A 20,106-nucleotide genomic window follows, 5' to 3' on the forward strand; every position below is an offset into this window, starting at 1 on the left:
AGTGTATGACAGCTCAGAGGGACACAGAAAGTTATAGAGACAACATGAGGAAAGTGTGGTTAGTTTATCTGTTTGATTGTCCATTTCGTCTCTCAAATGAATTACAGCTCTGTAGCTTAATGAGCTGTGTTAGAGACTGATGGGACACAAGGACACACATGCACACACACATTGAACAAATACAAAGTCCATTCTATGGTTAAACAGTCAGACAATTGGTCCACATCTCTTGATTCATCAACTAAACAAATGAGCTTCATTTATCTGTCCTCATCCTCATCAAACCTGCACGAGTGTGTATATGTGTAAAAGCTGTGATCTAGTGTGGGTCATTCCAAGCTAATTAGGCCAGGCTTGGGGCCTCAATCAGGTATAATGAGTGAGATCCATGAACAGATAAGACTGTTCCAGAGACCAACCCTGTCTGGCATCACCAAAATGAAAACAGTACTCCGTCATGTTTGAAAAGTTCACCCACGCAGCCACTTGCAGGTGAAGATGTACATGTGTGCATCATACACAGAAATGATTAGAGATTAGGCAGCTGCAGTCGATCGCTGCCTATCACTGCTGAAGTGGTGAAGGACAAAGAGGAAACTGAAGTAAATGAACATTTGCCGACCTCCATGTCCCCACTACTGTACAGAATTAAACTGTGGCTTGGAGCTATCTGTGATTAGCAAGGACCAGTCCTAGCCCCCCACTGACTCAAAGTGATTAAAAGCTACTGTCTAATTGTATTTTTGTAAAATGACATCAATAGTTTTAAAGATTTTTGGCAACTAAGAAAAGTTTATGGGCATGAAAACACACTCGTAAACTTTTGCTATCTGAAAACTCTGCTGCGAATTCTCATTAAAATTGTTTGAAATCTTTTACTCCATGTTAAAAGAAGCTGAGGTAAACAAACTAATGACTATGATTGTAAATGTGTGAGTGTGTGTGTGTGGCAGAGAGAGAGAGAGAGAGAGAGAGTGAGGGAGAGTAAAAAGAAGAGAGGGAGGATCTGATCAGTCACAAAAACATTTCTCATGTTTACCATGACTGTATTTGAACTGGACTCATGCAGAGGGACAGGATCGAGTGAAGTGTGTTTGTGTGTATGTGTGTGTGTGTGTGTGTGTGTGTGTGTGTGTGCATGCGTGCTGAGAAGCAAAAATGCAAGCGCAAAATTTACCAGCAGATAACATGCAAATCCTTTTCCTCATATCAGAAAAGACAGAGACACTAAAAAGACCCAGAAAACACAAACAACATTCAGCATGAAACACACACACACTACAAATACACACATATACACCTTGCATACAAAGACATACACACAGAAAAAGACAGAGCTATCTGAGGTTCAGCTACTGTGCACCGAGGCAATTTGTAATATAGATTTCCTCTATAGGCCACTGTAGTGTACCATTTACCATTTCAAACCCTTTGATTTTTTTCACCAGCGGATAATTCATCTTCTGCTGGTCAATAACTGAGATTGGGACCTAATGAAGGAGTCATAGTCAGAACGGCCATCACACAGGTGTTTAAACACTGTTTGGAGGCAAATTCATTGAAAAACTCATCTGTTGTTGAGATGATGGAAGACAGCAGGGATGCAAAGGGGAAATGTGAGGGATTGCGTATGAGCAAAGGATCCAGGCAGCAACTGCACTCACACACACACTCACACACACACACACACACACTTCCAACAGTTTACTGCAATTACAGGTGTAAAGTAAATAAAAAAAGTATGAAATTGACTGAATCATTTAAAGCTATGCAATGATTTTAAAAGCTTTAAAAACATCAAGTATCAAAGGGCCTTTGTTGTCCAGTAAACAAAGCTTTTCATAAATAGTAAGTCCATGACTGACACTGATAAGTCTCTGAATTCATCTACTTTGTCAGTCCATTAACCTGACAGGAGGTTCTGCTGTCTGCTTTAGTATCATGGTGACTAGATAATGCTTGCTGTTGTTACACACACACACAGTATCTGGTTGCAATATCACTCCCTTGAAGGAATAGCTTCAGATTTGGGGAAATATGCTTCTCCATTTTCTTGCCAAGAGTTACAAGAGTTACAAGATCTATACCACTCTCATATTTTTCAGTTAAATATGACTATATAGCCTGCAGCCAGTCAGCTTAGCTTAGCATAAAGACAGGAGACAGAGGAAAACACCCAGCCTAGTTCTGTCCAATGATAATGGGGCTATTTTTTTGGCTGGGAGCAGAGACTTCCTTGAGTCTCTGCTAGATGCCTGGGATTCTGTGGAAAAAAAACTCTGGGAAAAGCTCCCTTTCCCCCAGATTAAACAAAAAATATAAAAAAATGTTAATTAGTGAGCTTTAAAGGTGACGATAGATGCAGTTTATTACCTTTGATCACAGCCAGACTTGTGGTTTCCCTCACTTTCCAGTTTTTATCCAGAAAAAGTGATGCTTGCTCAAGTTTCATATTTACTGAACAGATATGAGACCAGTATAAATCTTTCTTATTTAACTCTCTGCCACATAGACAATATTCATATTTCCCAAAGTATCAAACTCTTAAACAATGAGAAACTTGACCTGAAGATCCCTTCAAATAGTGAAAATGGTTCAAGATTCATCAGCTCAGTAAAGCGTTGTTTGCTGACTTTAAGTAAAATTGTATTGAGGATATGATTAAATCAATTTTCATTAAACAAGTCGAGGTCAAAATCTAGTATATGGCTGGACCACGTATGGTCAATGTGCAAAATTGAGGACATAGTTGAAACCTGTTGTGGAACCGCAACATCATTGTGTTGTATTTGCATTCTGCCATGTCAGCCGGTTTCAGCCCTTTATCTGTTTGCTTCTCTCCTACTCTCTGTGCTCACATGTACAGTATTTTAGTACAGCCACATTTTCAGTAAAGCTGTTCTCATTTACATGTTTTTCTGTTTTTGTTGTAACATAATGGAACAACTTTGAAGTAGTGACCAGTCCGACTGTGTCGCGCAACCAGTAGCTTGGCTGCTCACAGAAGAAGCACATTTCTCCTCCAGTCTGCTCCTGTGCTCTTTTTTAGATCACAGGTAGAGCTGATCTTTATAATACTGTGAATTCACAATGTAGAGCTTTTTATGTGTTCCTGGAGACGGGCAGCACTTCGCCTGTAATGATGACGTTAAAAAAGGACCATCACCTTGTGTGATGATCTGCTGGAAATCTTCTCCTCTGCTGTGTGTGTATGTGTGTGTGTGTGTGTGTGTGTGTGTGTGTCCGCTCATCTGTCTCGCTTTCTGTTAAGACACTGTTTGTTCACCTATTAATCTAAGGTGTCTGGATCTAAACAACCCCTGATAGAAACTGTTTGTGGTGTGACTTCATCACGTGGCATTGGGCTGACCAATGGTGTAACTCAATCAGAGTTTTGATGCATAAAGGTGGAACAGTTCATTGTATTGAAAATCAAGTAAATTATTTTACATTAGATTATGCTTTTTTTAAAACCATATTCTGATATATATTAATGGGAGAAAAAAACGATCATTAATATTATGATTAATATTAATATTATTCCAAGCATCCATAATAATAAGCCCCTACTTCAGCTCAAGGAAATTGTTTGTTTCAAATACAAAAACAGACCTCTGTGCTTTATAATACATACAGTGGAACCCGTTGCTATGTCTACTTAATGCAAGACTCCTGTCTTGACAGAGCCTTGACTAACTCTGACATATCATGCAATATGTTTGATCAGAAATTGTACAACAGAGAAAAGATGGCCAGTCGCACAGCAAAGGCAGAGATGAAAGGATTTTCAACAGTTCAGAAAGAGATGAACTCTTTGCCAGCACAGGCTTGGCTACTGACTGACCAATCAACTGGCCTAAGTCAGTGTCTTACTGGCCCTGGGCAATCACTATTGTTAAACCCTGGTGTACGAACGTTAAGGGAGAAAAAAGGAGAGCTGCGCTGTGTGAGCTGCATTATTCACAAGGACAGAATGAAAAAGAGAGTAAGGTGAAGGAGAGCAACTGAAAAAGAAAGAAATGGAGTGAGGGGAAGACAGGGAAAAACATGAGTAAGAAAGAGAAGGAAAGACAGAAAGAGGGCAGGAGATCAGAAAGACAGAGAAAGAAACAAAGGCAGACAGGAGGAGAGAAAAGGACTAACTCTGAGAAGACTGAACAAAATGCAAAATCAAGATCCAAGAGAGCACCATGGTGCACGGAAGCTTTCGACTGAATTCAAAGTTTGTCGAATCTAAATGAACATCACTTCCCCATCCTGGCTTTACCCTTAATTATCCATTCTGCCTTTGTACAGCGGCAGCTCAGCTCTGACAACCGCTCTCCCCAGAGATTCCCCCACGCTCCCAGCCGGAACATTAGGGAATATCAGGGAATATTACTCCCAGGAATTAACACTCCAAATCACCTTGCCAGGTTTAGGTCCCGCAGATACCCCTCCCTCTCTTGGACAAGATAATCCAGGCTGTAGCACCGGATATATGCCACTAATCACCAAAAAAGCACGGGGTGGGGGTGGGGGTGGGAGCGGGGCAGGAGGGAGAAGAGGAAGAGGAAGGAAGAAGAAGAGAGGAAGACACTGGAGAGGAGAGGAGAGGAGAGGAGAGGAGAGGAGAGGAGAGGAGAGGAGAGGAGGGGAGAGGAGAGGAGGGGAGAGGAGAGGAGGGGAGGGGAGAGGGGAAGAGAGGAGAGGAGAGTACACCCCAACCTATGTGTATTAGTATTCTTGTTTATGCAGTACAGCAGAACTGGCTCAAAATATTTAACCTAGCAAAATGGGTAAGTCTCAGCAATAAAAATCAATACGCTGACTGGCAGAAAGGAGTAGATAATTAGGTTTAATTGATATGAAGTTGTAAAATTGGTGTAGCTTTCTGTGAGTACAGAGAGTGTCTCAATGGTTCACATGACAAACACCTCACCCGCACCGCGCTCCAAGCCGCTTTAAACAAACACTCCGAATTATTTGCCAAGGCTGTGTCACTCAGGTCTGCTGTGTATTTATTTACCTGGTCCTGTGCACCTTGCTTCTCTCTCTCTGCCTTGAGTTTCTGATTGACAGCCTGTTGAAGGGTCTTCCTGAGCTCTGCCACTTCCGTCTCCAGCCTCATAGCCATTGACCTGCACGCACAAAGAAAAACAATGAAACTTCTTACTACAATATACTAAAACAAGTTTAGTATTTAAAAAAAAAAAATCCATCACTCATTATCAGTCATCCTGACATCTTAGATGTGTTTTTAAAACTCATTCAACCTTTCAATGGTTTTCACATTAATTATTTCTGTGAATGTTCCTAAAACACATTTGAAGTATTTAATTCCAATATGTAATATAATTCCAATAAAAAAAAAAATCCAGATTTGTAGGAGTGTTTAATGTAGATTATTTGTGAGTATGTGTGTGTGTGTGTATATGTATATGTGAGTGTGTGTGGCAGCCGAGCTAAGGGAATGTGAAGGGGATCAATATGAAAGGGTCTATTCCTGCCACGCAACTGAGTGTCTGTGTGTATGTGAGTCAGTTAGTGTCTGTGTACATGCGTGCGAGTGAGTTTGTGTGTGCCAGCTGCCCTGGCTACAGCAGGATCAATACGACAAATGATTACCATTTCCACAATCCTCCCTCCACAGCCGCGCTTTGGCCGCTCAGTGCGCCTCAACACTCCTATCAACCCCCGTCCACACTCATAGACAGACCAAAACAAACCAGCCCCGCTGCTGACCCACACATCTATCCACAAATATGAAAATGAGAATTTAAAACAGTGTGAATAGTAAAAATATTGATGCCATTTAAATGAGAAGATTTTGGGATAGTGATCTGAAGTTAGTATGTTATAGATTTTAAAGTTTCAATAAAGAATGACTTTGCAGGGAAACACCACAAAGTCAGCATTGGACTAAATTTTCATTTATATTAAATTAACACATTCAAAAATACCACAAAAAGCAGTTCAGTATTTACCCCTCTCACTCTATACATCATTTGTTATTTTTACATTTATCATTAAAGGATCACAACAACGGCTGATCACAAGTTGCTGTAGATACTACTTATCTTAAGGTCCAACTACGACTTGTTTTTTATGATCGATTAATCTGCAGATAAATCAGGTCATCTCTTTGTTTATGAGTCAGAAAGCAGTGAATCACAGTTTTCCAGAACCCAAAATGATTTGTTCAAATTACATGTTTTGTCAAAGCAACTATCCAAAACCCTAAGGTTTCACTCAATTTACTATATTTAGAGGACGAAAGCAACCACCAGATATTCACTTCTGAGGAGCTGGGACAGCAGAATTTTTGGCATTTATTGCTTTAAAAATAGACTGAAACTATTAACTTATTGTTAATTTCCTAATAGAGTTTTGACTAATTGACAAATCATTTCAGCTGAAATTAGGTATTTTTGAGTGTTTTTGAGTTTTTATGTTCATATCTTTATTACACAGTGTACAGTAGAAGTTGACAGAAAATGGGGAGTGTGACAGATGGACTCAGTATATTTTTCATTTTAATAAAGAAGTCAAAATATAGTATTCACCATAAAATGGCACAAGAAGGTACAGCCAGCAACAACTTGCAAACTTTAATTATCTTTTCAAATGATTTTAAAAATCTCTATGAATTCGTAAACATATTATTAAAAGAAATTATAGTTGTCTATCTGCCTTTTTCTTAACACACAGATTAATTGAGAAGTGAAGTTAAAACAGATACTGCACGAGTAAGTCAGTGGTAATAAAAGCTAAAGCAGAACCAGAACAGCCAAAACAGAAAGGAAAGACAATGCCTGATAGATTGGTCCACAGAGAGAACACATGATAGGATGAACAGAGCGGCAGAAAGAAAGCAAAGAAAGAGAGGAGGCATCCTGTGGAGAAAGGAGGGGATTTCCCACAGCACAGATGGAAGCCATTAGTATGGTGTTGTTGCTTAAAAACCTTTCATGTCTTTGCAGTTATTAGATAATACTGGGTTAACAGTAAACAGCATGATTCTGTAAATGGATATAATATGCAGACACAGCGATTGTTTTACCATCCAGTACCTAAAATTGGTTTAAATGTAATAAAATGCAATAATTCAGAATGTAACCTATAAAGTCTCCATGCCGAGTTTTAAATTGTCGGTTGACAAGGAAAATGTTCCATGGCTCAACCTAACCAAGAAACTCCCTGAGACGGAGACCGTTGCAGTGAGGTCATGTCGAAGCCAAAGCCACAACCACAACTATGTGCGCACAAACAGAAACACACAAACACACTCTCCACTGGGTGATACATGCTTGCTGATGTCATCACCGCAGCTCTGGTGACACACAGGGGTCAACCAGGGGTTTCACCTCTGAACTCTGAACTCCATGAGCTAGCATCTGCTTCCCTACTGTGTCCCATCGATACACATTTTGGTGTTTCTACAGAACAGAAATTGTCAGTCATTTTCAGTTGACATGTTGGGGTATGAAAATCCTCAGGAATTAACGTTTAATGTCTGATAAACCTCAAAGTCAGGCATTTTACTTTGTGCACTCTCTTAAGCAATGTACATATTTAGAGTTTAGGAGTGTTCTGTTCAACACATGTTCAGTTAAACAGCCTACTGTACGCCGCACATAAAAAAGCTACATGTTTTTGATTACTGAGCTTACACAGGGGACGATGGGAAATGGGATAACAGAGGAAGCTTCTTTCCCTCTCTCCCTTCTTACCTTATTTTCTCCTCTGCTAGCTTTCCCTCATTCAGACGCCCCTCCATCCGCCTCGCTTCCTCTGCATGGGCTGCCAAATCCTCCACTGAGCAGGAGAGACAGGGAAAGAAAGTGTGAGATAAAGAGCAACAGTTCACTTCAGATACTCTTGGTTAAGATCCATTAGAGAGTAGACCTAATTCAAATTGCCACACAAGAGAAAAAAAAAAAAGGACGTTTTACAATTGAGATACTAATAAAATTGTCTCAGATATTTCTTCAGGCTGAGTTGATTTTGTTGTCATTGTACTTAAAGAAAGATTTCCACAGTACTTCACGTCTTCCAGCAGACCAAGGTTAATGGGCTGATCTACAACACATGCATACACGGGGGTGATTATTGATTCTCGTGAAGTTCAGCATGAGTGGGAAAATATGAACTGCGAGTCATCTTCAAAGCACAGCGAAGAACTCCACCACAGAAGAGGCACAAAACGCCTTTCAGAGGCAGAGAAGGACGGAGTGAACGTACTGCACAGCTTACACTTACATGGGGCAACAGCTCTTTTGTTTAGACACAAAAGAAGTGCTCCCCGACCTCGTCAATAGATGGCACTCTTTACCTTGAGCAAGCCACTTAGGCTCATACTCTGTAGCCCTTCAATCACATTCCCTTTTCAGTTGTCTCTTCCGTCTACATGCAATAAAACCCCATTGTCCTACACTTAGTAGTTTAGCACATCGAGCGGATGCAAAATAAACCACTAGTCAGTTTCCTTGGTAAGGTTTGCTTTTGCAGGCCCTTTTCAGTTTGAATTTAAAATTTAGGATTTGCTTCCTTCCCCCCTTTTTTTTGTTCTGCATGCTGTTTTGTGAGTCAATGTTTCTTCATAGCTCTTAAAACCTTTTCACTAAATTCAGTATTCATTGAATATAACATAAACTGTCAGCCATCGGTGGCCAAGGCTTGTGAATATTGAGAAGGTGTGTGCACTGAATATGTAGAGGTGTGTGCGAGTGTCTGTGTGTGTGTGTGTGTGTGTGTGTGTGTGTGTGTGTGTGTGTGTGTGTGTTGAATATTTACAGGGTGGACCTTGACTTTGGGGGTGTGCGTGTGTATTTGAGTGTGTGAAATAGAAATAGAGAAATGTTTAGTGTATTGCTGTAATGCTTTTAGGGCCACGCACCATGCTGTGATGGTAGTAGTGGGACAGATTGAGTAGGAGGAAGCTAAAACCAACACCAGAAAAGAAGAAATACAGAGAAGAAAATCTACATTTAATAAAACCATGATTAATTCATGGTTTTGCAGCATCCAAACTGTTTAAACTGAAGCCCTAGGAAAATTGAAGCTGCAACTGAAATTGCTAAATATTCAACGATGCACAAACACTTTTATTTGTCTGTGTGTGTGTGTGTGTGTGTATGCTCCCTATCCTGGCTTTTTTTTTCTACAAAGGTGAAAGTTTGATATGACTCTCAATAATCAATAAAGCAGAGATGTGAAAACTTGAAAGAGGGGATCAAGTTTGCATTCAAGGCATTAGGTCCGGGGTGACCTCAGTGACACCTGCAACCAGTGGAGAGCACAGAGAGAGCGGCGGCATAGACTGACCATTTACACACACTCTCCTATTTGCACGCAGAGGCACATACACACACATACCTGAACCACACACACATAAACATTTCTAAAAATATAAAAACAGGCACAAAAACGTAGAAAACAAACAGCAGCACTTATACTGTTCACCTGGTGTTTACTCTAGACAAATAGACGATCATTCACCCTAGCAGGGATTGATGACCAAACTCAAGCAAAACTTTCCACATTAAACAAGGATCCACAAAGGACTCTGGATTTCTCCACACTGAAGGAAGAACAGCAGTCCATAATGTGAGGTTTGGGCTCTTTTACAACCTGCTTTTAGTGGCTTCATGAGTTAAGTTATGACATTAGTCCACAATCTAAGATCTTGGGTCCCTCACTCTCTCACTTTCTTGACCCTTTTATACTGGCTTCACAACTTAAGATATGACATTAGTCCATAATCAAACTCTCTCTCGATCTCTCTCTCTCTCTCTCTCTCTCTCAACACCTTCATATGAGCTTCAAAGCCCATCATACAGAATCAGCCTATAATCACAGATCTGCGGTCAGATTACCCTGCTCTCACAGCTAACCTTTAACATGAGAAGGATGAAAACCCAGCTAACCCTGAATCAGTGGTTGGGGCAAGGCTGGGCCCTGCCTGGCCCTCATAAAAGCTTCATAAGGCTTCATAGGGGCTTCCTTTGGCTTTGTTGGGGGATTCGTAGCCGGCTAAGGTGCTCCCGAGAGACGTCCCAAAGCCTCCCAAGACTCTTTCTCTCTCTTTATGAAGTTTCATGGGCTTGCAACACTGCTTTTGGGTATAAGCCACAAGGTGCAGGCACACAGCTGCACACCCTCATGCACACAAATACACCACAAAAAAAAAAAAAATTGTATGCACACAACAGTGAAAACTCACAAAGACAAAGACTAACATACACACATAGAATCTAAAAACTCACACACACATACACCCCAACACACTCCCCTCTTGCTCTCTCCTCTTCGCTTTATTTACAATCCTCTGGCAGCGGTACAAGGGCCCGGGGCTATAACACACGGCACCTAATGCTCAAACTGCCAGGTAATCTCATGTCTGACATCCCCCTTTGATAGAAACTGATCAATAGACTCTTGTAAAGGAGTCATTTTCTCTGATGTTTCTACCAACCACTTCTCTCTATCTCCAGCTCTCTCCCCTTCACTCCCCCCCCCCCCCCCCCTTCTCTTTTATTAGCCATACATTTATAATTCATATTTCAGTGGGCTGAGTTTGCTCTGAGACAAAGGGGGGCTTCTTTGTGTAATAAAGAACAATGGTGGTGAAATGATGGGGAGAAATGCCAGTGTTTGCTGCTGGTTCCGGTGAACAACAGTTTTGGGGATCGATAGAGTGTGAAATGGGATTATAGCTAGTAATAGAGGTGAATTGGAGGAGAGAGGCCTGTGCACGTGTGCGTCCAGGGATCCAGATTGGATAGCAGCACACACACACATATACGCTAACACTTGTGCGCACACACCCATGCACTCAGTAATGATTTCATCATCTTTAGGCAGATGCACATCAGCAGCACAGAGGAGTGGTAATATCACATTTCTGTTTTTGTGGGAGTGTGGAAATATGGATATTGTGTTTTTGTTTATGCTGTTATTTCATTTGTTGTCACACAGTATCACATTTATTTCACATTATGGCCCACCTTACAACACATCTTATTTAACATGTAAGACGACACTATCAGTCATATTTGAATATTTTAAACACCAGCCCTTGCTTGAATGTCACAGTTAGGTGAATGAAAACTTTTTCCCTAAACAATTACCAAACCATTTAGTTTATACCAAATACAATTTCCTATGGAACTGATTAGGAACACACACTTTACTTATCTATGTGTATTCTGTTCTCTTTTGAAACCAGTAAATGCATTAGACTGTACATTATATATTTACTTCAAATTACCCATATATACTGTGCTATATTATTTTCATCAATGCACAGTAGAGCCCAAAAGTCGCTCATTTGAATGGGAACGCAGTCTCAGACTTTTGGACCCCAAGGTGTGTACTGTACACATACTGGCATATTATATATTAGCACCATATGTAGTTTTTTAAGTGCTGTGTGATTTACTCTCTGGACTCACTGTACAATATCTACTGAGCTGGGAATCGTACAGAAAATGCATGCTGTCAAATAGTGACAGAATTTGACACATACAGTCATACGCCAAGTTTAAGAACTGTTTTTTTCCCTCTCATTTTTAATCACCCCCTTCTTTCTCATCCCTGCATCCTCTCCTGACACAGTCTGATTGAATCCAGCTGCCTTTCTGACACTTCAATCTCATCCCTGTGACACTTCTCTGGTTCCCAACCCATCCTCCTATCCTCTGTTTCTTTCTGTTTCATTCCCCCTTTGACATTTCCTCTATCTGGCCACTTTTAATATAATATCCATCATATCCCAACTACGCTTATTTGCTCAGTTAACTGTACGACTCAGGTAACAATTCCAAAATAATTCATACATCAGCAGTAAAAAATATATGGGAGTAGTGCGGTTATTGCTCTTTAAAGCTGCTACTGGCTGCTACCATGCTGATATTTCAGTGCATTTTTATTTACTAGTAATTCTATAGTTTTACAGAACACTAAAAGCAGAGATAGACAAATTACTGTTACATTGACAATATGCAACAATATGACAGGTTAATTAAGTACACAAAATAATGTATAAATATGATTATCTCTGCCTGGTGATGAGTGTCGACTCCTCATGCATGTTTCTTTTTCCTCGTCATTTTATACATCTTTGTGTACAATGTGGTTTTAAAAGTCTGCATTCTAACCTGTTAATTTTTACAATAAACTCCAATCTGGAGCAGATCTACTGTTATCAAACAACAAAAAGAACTGTCACCTCTCATGGCAGTATTTTCAAAACACAGAAAGAACCTTGACAAGGGCTTCATGTTAATAAAAAGGTCTTTTGTTCATGACAGTAATTTCTCAAGCTGACTCCTCACCCAGTCTATTCAGGCCACTGCTATATCCAGGTAAACAATGCCCCCTTTGTTATAATAATGCATCTTTATTCTTCTTAAGTCATTACAATAGGCTCTACGTCGCTGGATTGTATTTGCTGAAGGTAAGAGCTGAATAATATGTGGTTTTGTGTGGAGCATAGAGTTGAGGGAATGCGTTTTGATCACAGACAAAGGCCAAGCTACACAGCGTTGTCCTTCTGTCTCTATCTTGTTAATGAGCAGTATTCACCGAGCAAGCCTGCCACTGTCTGCCACAGAGAGAGACCTCAGATTCATCTCTCTGCGGACAATAGGTGATTGTGTGTGTGTGTGTGTGTGTGTGTTTGTACTTTGGAGAGCAAGTGTGTATGTGCTAATTAAAGCGGTGGGAGTTGGGAGAAATGGCTGTGTGTGTGTATGTGAGGTGTTTGCCTGGCGTGACCGTAGATGTGTACGTTAATTCTTAATGAGACATTTCTGTGCCCAGAGAGACCATTCCTGCACTGACACGCTACTACAAAGGCCACCACTGGGCATGTGCACGCACAGACACATGCACACACACACAAACCAGATCATTACCATACAGCTAAAGCAGTGCACCATTAAATCAAACCTCAATCTACAGTGTGTTTGTGTGTGTGTGTGTGTGTGTATTTGAGTTAACTTTGTGTGCAGACAGTGAGCAACCGAATCACCACATTTCTGTACCACTGCTGGCTAATTTGAGCTAACTGATTGAGCTAACAACAGTGTGGCTGGTTCTCCAACAACAGGCAGGGCACACTGTACAGCTCCTCTGGAATGTGATCCATTTCTGATGGACAGCGTTGCCCAAAGGTTCAGTGGAAGGCAAATGTTCATGGCCAGCAAACAAGAAAAGCAGGATCACAGTGAACTGTAATAAAATATCAATTCTTTCTATAAAAAAAAAAAAAAAAAATGCTGATGTTGACTCTCTGCATGTACATGACTTGTTTGACTGTGCAGGTGTGAAAGCTGCATGAACCATCAGTCAAAAGCAGGTTAATTTAAAACGAAATGATTTAGCTGTCAAGTGCACGTTTATGTGTATACGCTGTATATGTGTATATGGTTCACTTCAAAGTTATTTGCTGATGGATAAATGGACAGATGGATGGATAAAATGAGTAACTGATAGATTTATTGAGTGATTGCTACCTGTCACTTGGTGTTTGCTGCGTAGCTCCTCCAGCTCTTGGCTCAGCTGCCTGATGTAAGTGCTCAGGCTCTGTTTCTCTCTGATGGCACCTCTCATCTTTTCCTCCTCCTTCTGTAACTCCTCCTGAAGCCTCTGCACCTCTCCTCTCTGTACATCCACCTCCCTGCTCCTTCTCACAGCCTCCCGCCGGGCCTCCCTCAGCTCATCCTCTGACTGCCTGAGGAGTGCCGCACTTACCTGCAGCATAAGAAAGGGCCAAAGAGGAACAGTGAATGAGTGACTGTATTTTCACGTGCGTGCAGGTGTGGTGCTTGTTGCCCTGTTGAGATCAGGTATATTGTTAGAATCCAGAATGCACTCCACACTTGGCATTAAAAGGAGCCTAAAATGTGTCTTGAGTGACCACTTATCGTTTGATTTTGCTGCCCCGCTTGCATTTGCTTTTATCCATGGGAAACCTTGACTGACACTTCTTTGTGCTCACACATCACATACTGGAGGGCATGTAGACACATGTCCCTGACGTTGTGAATGTGGCTTGAACAACTGTATTCACTTTGTCCTTAATGTGTACATATTAAGAGAACGCATTTATTAAATGTTTTTAATACTTTTATATACTTAAAAAAAAACAAAAAAACTTTTATACTTCAAAATCTTTCACTGTCAATAGCTCTGAATTCAACCAGAGTATGTATGACGTAGCATCCGTGTAAAGCATTAAATTCTTGTGAAATCATGTATATATGCATAATAAAGATAATAATATGTGTATGTATAATGCATGTGAAAAATTTAGATGTAGTCTGCAATACAAGCGTCCTTACATGACACAGACTCATTATGTGATATTCCACAGGGAAGCAGGCTGGCCTGACCTGACAGCAAGAAGAGAATATACTACAGTTTTCCTAATGCATATGTTTGTGTGCTTGTGAGAAAAAATACGTGTGTGTGCATGTATATGGTCTCGGTAAGCACAACATGTGTATCACTTGTATGTGCCAGAGGACCAATAAATTAATGAGTAAAATCAAATGTTCCCACTTCCACCTACCCACCTACAGCTGTGCGCACGCACGCACACGCACACGCACACACACGCACACGCACACACACGCACGCACACGCACGCACGCACGCACACGCACACACATACACGCACACACATACACACACACACATATACATACACTCACACACACACACACGAATGATGTGTCTTTGACTGCCAGCAATGTTGGCACTCTGCCAGGCTACAGTCACCACTTTGAGTAATTTGAATATTTAGTGTCCCATTGAGCTCTTAATTGGAGTCAATTTCACCAGCCTTGGCACCGTTTGGTGCTTTAATTAATGGTGAGGCAATTTGTTTCTGCCAGGCAATCACAGGAAAATCACGAGTGGTGGGTGTGTGGTGCCAGTGGAGGTGTGTTGAGTACTCCTCTTTAGAAAACTTGAATTGAATCTCCAGCTCAGCTCATGGTCTTAACCTAAGATGCATGCATAGGCAACATTTAAGGACAATGGATGAAGCTGCTTAATTCAAAAGTAAAGGGGGCAAGGTCAAAGTGACACGGTTCTCTCTAAATCAGAGGACAGGTAAGGAGGTATGCATTACTTTAATACCTCTTGGATGTCTGCCAGCTCAAGCTCTAAGTGTGTTACTTTGTTTTTCAGTCGTGTCACTTCCTGTTCCTGCTGGCTGCAATTGCTCAGGTGTGCATGGTGGGATGCAGCAAGGCTTTGCTTCAAATCTGCTTTTTCTTGAGTTCTGTAGGGAGGACAGCAAAGAGTGACTAGTACGTCTGAACTGCTGAGTACCACTAAACAGCATGAAAGAGAAAAAAATCAGATAAAAGGTTAGCAAAATTAAAAGAGATTATGATACATTTTCCATGGAACATGTAGTATGCTAGTATGTGTCATTTCATAAGTGGACCGTTAAGAGAATGAGAGAGTGTGGGTGGTGGAGGCAGATGGGAAGGGCATGAGAGGAGAGACAAGGACAGGATCCAGGATCAGCAGAGGAGAATGAGAGTTTTATAGACTCCGTTATTACTGTCTCTCCAGGTCTGACTTCATCTGAAGAATAGCCTTTTCACACTCCGCAATGCGCTCAACCTTCTCATCACAGCACTGAAACACACACACACACACACACACAGATACTGACACACCCACAAACCAATACAATGTGGATGATGGTATGTAGCTTCATTTGTTATTAATGTAAATCTGAAACTAACTTTAAGTGTAACTGCATTCCGATGTATCTGTGCTATTTTTTAATTCAATTACAATGCAATCAAATAAAAAATGCAAATGCTCTTGTAACTATATTCTAATGGATTTTAACGGTATCTTAATGCGTAGGAACTACAAATATGGCCTTACCTTCTGTAGCTGCTGTCTGTCTCTTAGCAGGCCGAGGTACTCCTCATCAGAATGAGAGTGACTCTGTTGATATAGCTGTAGGTCACATTCCAACATCAGTTTCTATGAGTACAGACAGCAAGTGAAATAGGTAAAGCAAGAGAAGAAAAACAGTCAATATTTCAAAAAACATATTTAAATATTCTTGCTTTTGGTAGGCTGATTTTAGTCGATCACACACTGACTGAAACCACAATGACTCATAACAAACCAAAGTCACAAATGGGTACATTTGTAATGAATGGCATTTCAACAGATTATATGCAGTTTGGTTTACTAATAAATAACAAATGACACTGATGTGCCATTAAGGAAACACATCATTATGTTTTACACCCATTTGTGTATTGATTTGTTGCATCGCAGAGCACAGAGACACATGGCCTTGGTGTTCCAAACCCCAACACAACAAGCTGAACACCAAAAATACCTAAAAATTAAGTGTGTTCATTATGAAAAAAAATTGCTTAATGTATTAGTACCCTCAATCATGGTCTATTAGCTGCTGTCCTTTATACTGGCAAATTAAGTAACTAATTCAAAAGTAGACATCTTTGTAAGAAAGGAAGGGAATTTTACTTGTCTTCCAAAATTCATCTTAACATTACAGTGAAATATTCCATAGTCAGAATACAAATGGACTAGAACAGAGATACCATTAAGATACAATACTTGAACTCATATATAAGATTCAGCTACTTTTTCCATTCAGTTTCACTATGACAAGCTATCACTTCTACATTCATTATATATATATATATTTTTTTTTTTTTTCTTTTTCGCAAAGTATTTACTTTTTCTTCAATCTAGATTTTCTTGTAAACAGGGAAATTAGTGACTTCAGGGTTAGTTGAGCCCAACACTGGCATGAGGTAGAGAATTAGCAGGACGTGAAGCTCCATAACAGCTCCTAACCTCTTGATAGGCGCCTCACAATCAAAGTCATTAGCCAGTGTAATAAAGGGCCTGAGATACAGCCATTCTTCAACAGCCTAACTCTTTTATAACCAACAGATTAAAGTTGATTGGATTAAAATGACATTCTGCCCGTCTGACCTTGGTGGCAGCAGTTAAGTTCATCCAAATTAAATTTCTCCGTAATAAAGATGATTCATTTGTTGCCTGACGTAGTAAATATAAAACAGAAAGAAAAGGGAGAAAAGATTAAGTGACACACACCACTGCACACATGCACAAAAGCACACTTGTACATACACTTATGCATGCGCACAATGACACATGCACACACAAAGGGATGGATGCACCCATGGATGCACTCGCACAACATTAATGGAGCAGGCAAGCACCTGGGTGCACATGCATGATGAGAAGAGACACCCATCTGAGTTCACCTAAACATTAAGACGTGTAATCCACATCTTGTTGAAAACTCCCATCAAAAAACCTAAAAAAAATACATGGAACCAATATGTATATTAAGATAATGTAGGTTTCTTATTTTGGAATGAAAGCCTGCTTCCATTGGCTACTGGAGTGATCACATTACCTAACTATGTTAACATGATTATCTCCCAACCAGTTTTGTTGATTGGTCCTCGGACATTTCACAAGGATTTAACCTGTAAAATGAAAATTACATTTTCAGGTGCTATAAATATCTTAATAGCAGGACTATTTATTACTGACACACACACACACAAATCAGGATCTGCTCAGAGGGATAAATCAACCACTGTACTGTATGTGTGTTTGTTTCTGGATTTATGCAGATATTTTGCAGCAGCGGCTTGCCACTGTAAAATGTAGAGGGCTTTTAATTTGAAATGATGGATAAAGAGGAGACACTTGATGACCCCCCGCTCGAGGCAAGACGGTAAGAGAGAGTAAAAAGAGTAAAGGAAAAAGGGCCCTCTCTGTGTGCCTATCATTCTGGGTGCACATGAGAGCGTGCAACGCGAGTGTGCCTGGAATGGGCTCATTTCATACACAGGTGTAGCGCTGCCAGAGTGCGCTGGAATTTTTGGAACACTTTTTTTTTTCTCCAAGTGAGGAAATAGAATATTTGCAGTTTGTCTGATTGAAATTCATATACATTTTTAAAGGGTTTGAAAATCTGTAGCCTTCCAGCTGCACAGTGAATTTGATTATTTTTTCTACCTAGTTATTGTTCATTAGTAAAGATGAAAAGGCAGCAAAACTAAAAAAAGAAAAAGAAAAAATTAATCATTCACTGTTTCTTTATTTATGATGTATCTGCAAAGAAACATTACACGGTCAACCTGTTAAACTTGCACAGCTTGTGCTGCACCCATAACGCCTGCTGAAAATGAAAGCTTGCTTAGCTCTGTTTTCACAGATGAGCTTGACCTCAGCCTGCAATCTTTACTCAGAATGGATGTTTTGGAACCGGCTTAATTTGTCTGGCACAAATCATTATATTTGACTCATGTATGTAAACTTGCCACCGTAGGAACAGTGGTTACATAACCTTCAAAACAAGCATCGTTAGTGTGTCCTGACCTGTTGTTTAAGTGTGTCCACGTGCTCCTGCAGGGATCTTATCAGGCTTTTGAAGTGGTCCAGTTTTTGCTGACTCTCCATCAGTAGGTTCTGATTGACCTGGAGCTCATCTGCCAACTGGTCAAGAGCCTCCTGCGAGCTCTCCCATTGGCTAACCTTTTCCTGGTACCGCCGCTCCAGCTCCGCTTGCTCTCTCTTCACTGAATGCGTTGCTAACTGGGACTCTCTTAACTGCCAATTAAGCACAGTGAAGAAGCCAAAGGCCGAATTTTATATTGGGGCTTCACTCAGTACTAAAGACACGCTGAACTAAAGTTGTAGAATAAGTCTGGAGCTTATGGTATTAATTTAGAGACACTAAGCCTGCAAGAATGTAGTTTTAAGATACTGTAAACTTCAGAACACCAGTATTGTTAACAACCACCATTTACCTGCTGCTGTGAATACTGTAGCTCCTCTTCTAAAAGTTCCACCTGCCCTTGCACCCCATGCACCTTCTCTATTGCCGCAGTGTACTTTTGTTTAAAAATTGCTGCTGTTTCTTTTTGCTCCCGGGCTTGTAAAGTGGCATCTTTTAGCTCCTCCTTGGCCCCTTTCAGCTGCTGATGAAGCAGTTCCATGTCATCCTCCTGCTCCTTTAGCTTCCCCTCAAACGTCTCAATCTGAAAGCAAACACAAATGTACAACGTATGTTGACAAGAATAAACCTTTTCTCTTTATTTAAGAGCTGTAACCTAAACTTCTGATAGAATGACTAAAACACTTTTTAATTTAATTTAATAAAGCCGAGTAACATTTTGACTTTAACCCTCATGTACAGATGAGTTTACTGAACAGCTGCCAATTGTGGGGAGTGATTGAATGCATTGAAAATAATTGATGATGAAAGCAGTAGGAAGCCTTAATGTATGCACAGAAAAATAAGAACAAATAATCTTAGAGAAATGTTGATGATTACGACGACAACCATCATCATCATCATTATAATGCTACAAAATCAGTGAAACAGAATACTTTATTTGATGCTTCATGATGACTAAGTGTGTCTGAAAAAATAGAAAAATAGTTGTATGCTAGTTTTCCTAACATAGCGCAATATACTTGCCTGCTCTACAGTAACCTCTGTCATAATGAAAGGGGAACCCAGGAAGTGAAACCAGGCTTAATCCAGGTGTTACACTAGGAATCCTACCGTATCTCACCTTTCAAGGGGAGAGGTTGAGAAAGTTAAACCCGCTCCAACACTCAGCTTGAGTTCATCCACATTAATCCCGCTGTAATCTGGATCTGAACATGAGGGTTTACAACTAATGACAGCCAACTAGTTAGATTTCAGTGGTTCACCGCAGCTTGGTTTAACCAGGGATTAAATTGGCCCATCTAGGACTAACGCTCGGTAGAAGGGAGCATGACTGAGTAGAAAACTTGCTCATGCAAAGGAAGAAAGAGACACAAACCAGAGGAGAGGAGAGGAGAGGAGAGGAGGATGGAGGGGCACCATCAACTTTCATTCTCTATTTCAGAGACAAAAACTGAAAAACCTGTGTAGGTGTATAACTGTGCGTGTGTGGACTCTTTAAAACCATTGACCCAGTCCATGTACACTTGATTTTATTCAAGCGTGACGACGTTTTCCCAAAGGTTACACAAGGTAACAGTCACGCAGCAAAATGCACACACATGATACAA

The 20,106-nt window shown here is 40.5% G+C and overlaps 1 protein-coding gene across 6 annotated transcripts in view; it reads right to left on the reverse strand.

Annotated features, from left to right (window-relative positions):
- LOC139625460 (trichohyalin-like) overlaps nt 1-20,106 on the reverse strand; it is a 95,310-nt gene that overhangs the window by 19,046 nt on the left and 56,158 nt on the right. For all 6 annotated transcript variants that reach the window (XM_071485454.1, XM_071485452.1, XM_071485451.1 and 3 more), the window contains 8 exons: nt 18,849-19,079; nt 18,418-18,648; nt 15,898-15,999; nt 15,563-15,639; nt 15,130-15,274; nt 13,500-13,737; nt 7,713-7,797; nt 5,009-5,120 (listed from right to left, as the gene is read on the reverse strand). In XM_071485454.1, coding sequence (XP_071341555.1) covers nt 5,009-5,120; nt 7,713-7,797; nt 13,500-13,737; nt 15,130-15,274; nt 15,563-15,639; nt 15,898-15,999; nt 18,418-18,648; nt 18,849-19,079 — 1,221 coding nt within the window. The remainder of the gene's footprint in view (nt 1-5,008; nt 5,121-7,712; nt 7,798-13,499; nt 13,738-15,129; nt 15,275-15,562; nt 15,640-15,897; nt 16,000-18,417; nt 18,649-18,848; nt 19,080-20,106) is intronic.

The sequence above is a fragment of the Trachinotus anak genome, unplaced genomic scaffold, assembly GCF_046630095.1.
Source record: "Trachinotus anak isolate AG129_WGS33_773 ecotype Australia unplaced genomic scaffold, CSIRO_AGI_Tana_v1 ptg000009l, whole genome shotgun sequence".
NCBI classification, from domain to species: Eukaryota; Metazoa; Chordata; class Actinopteri; order Carangiformes; family Carangidae; genus Trachinotus; species Trachinotus anak.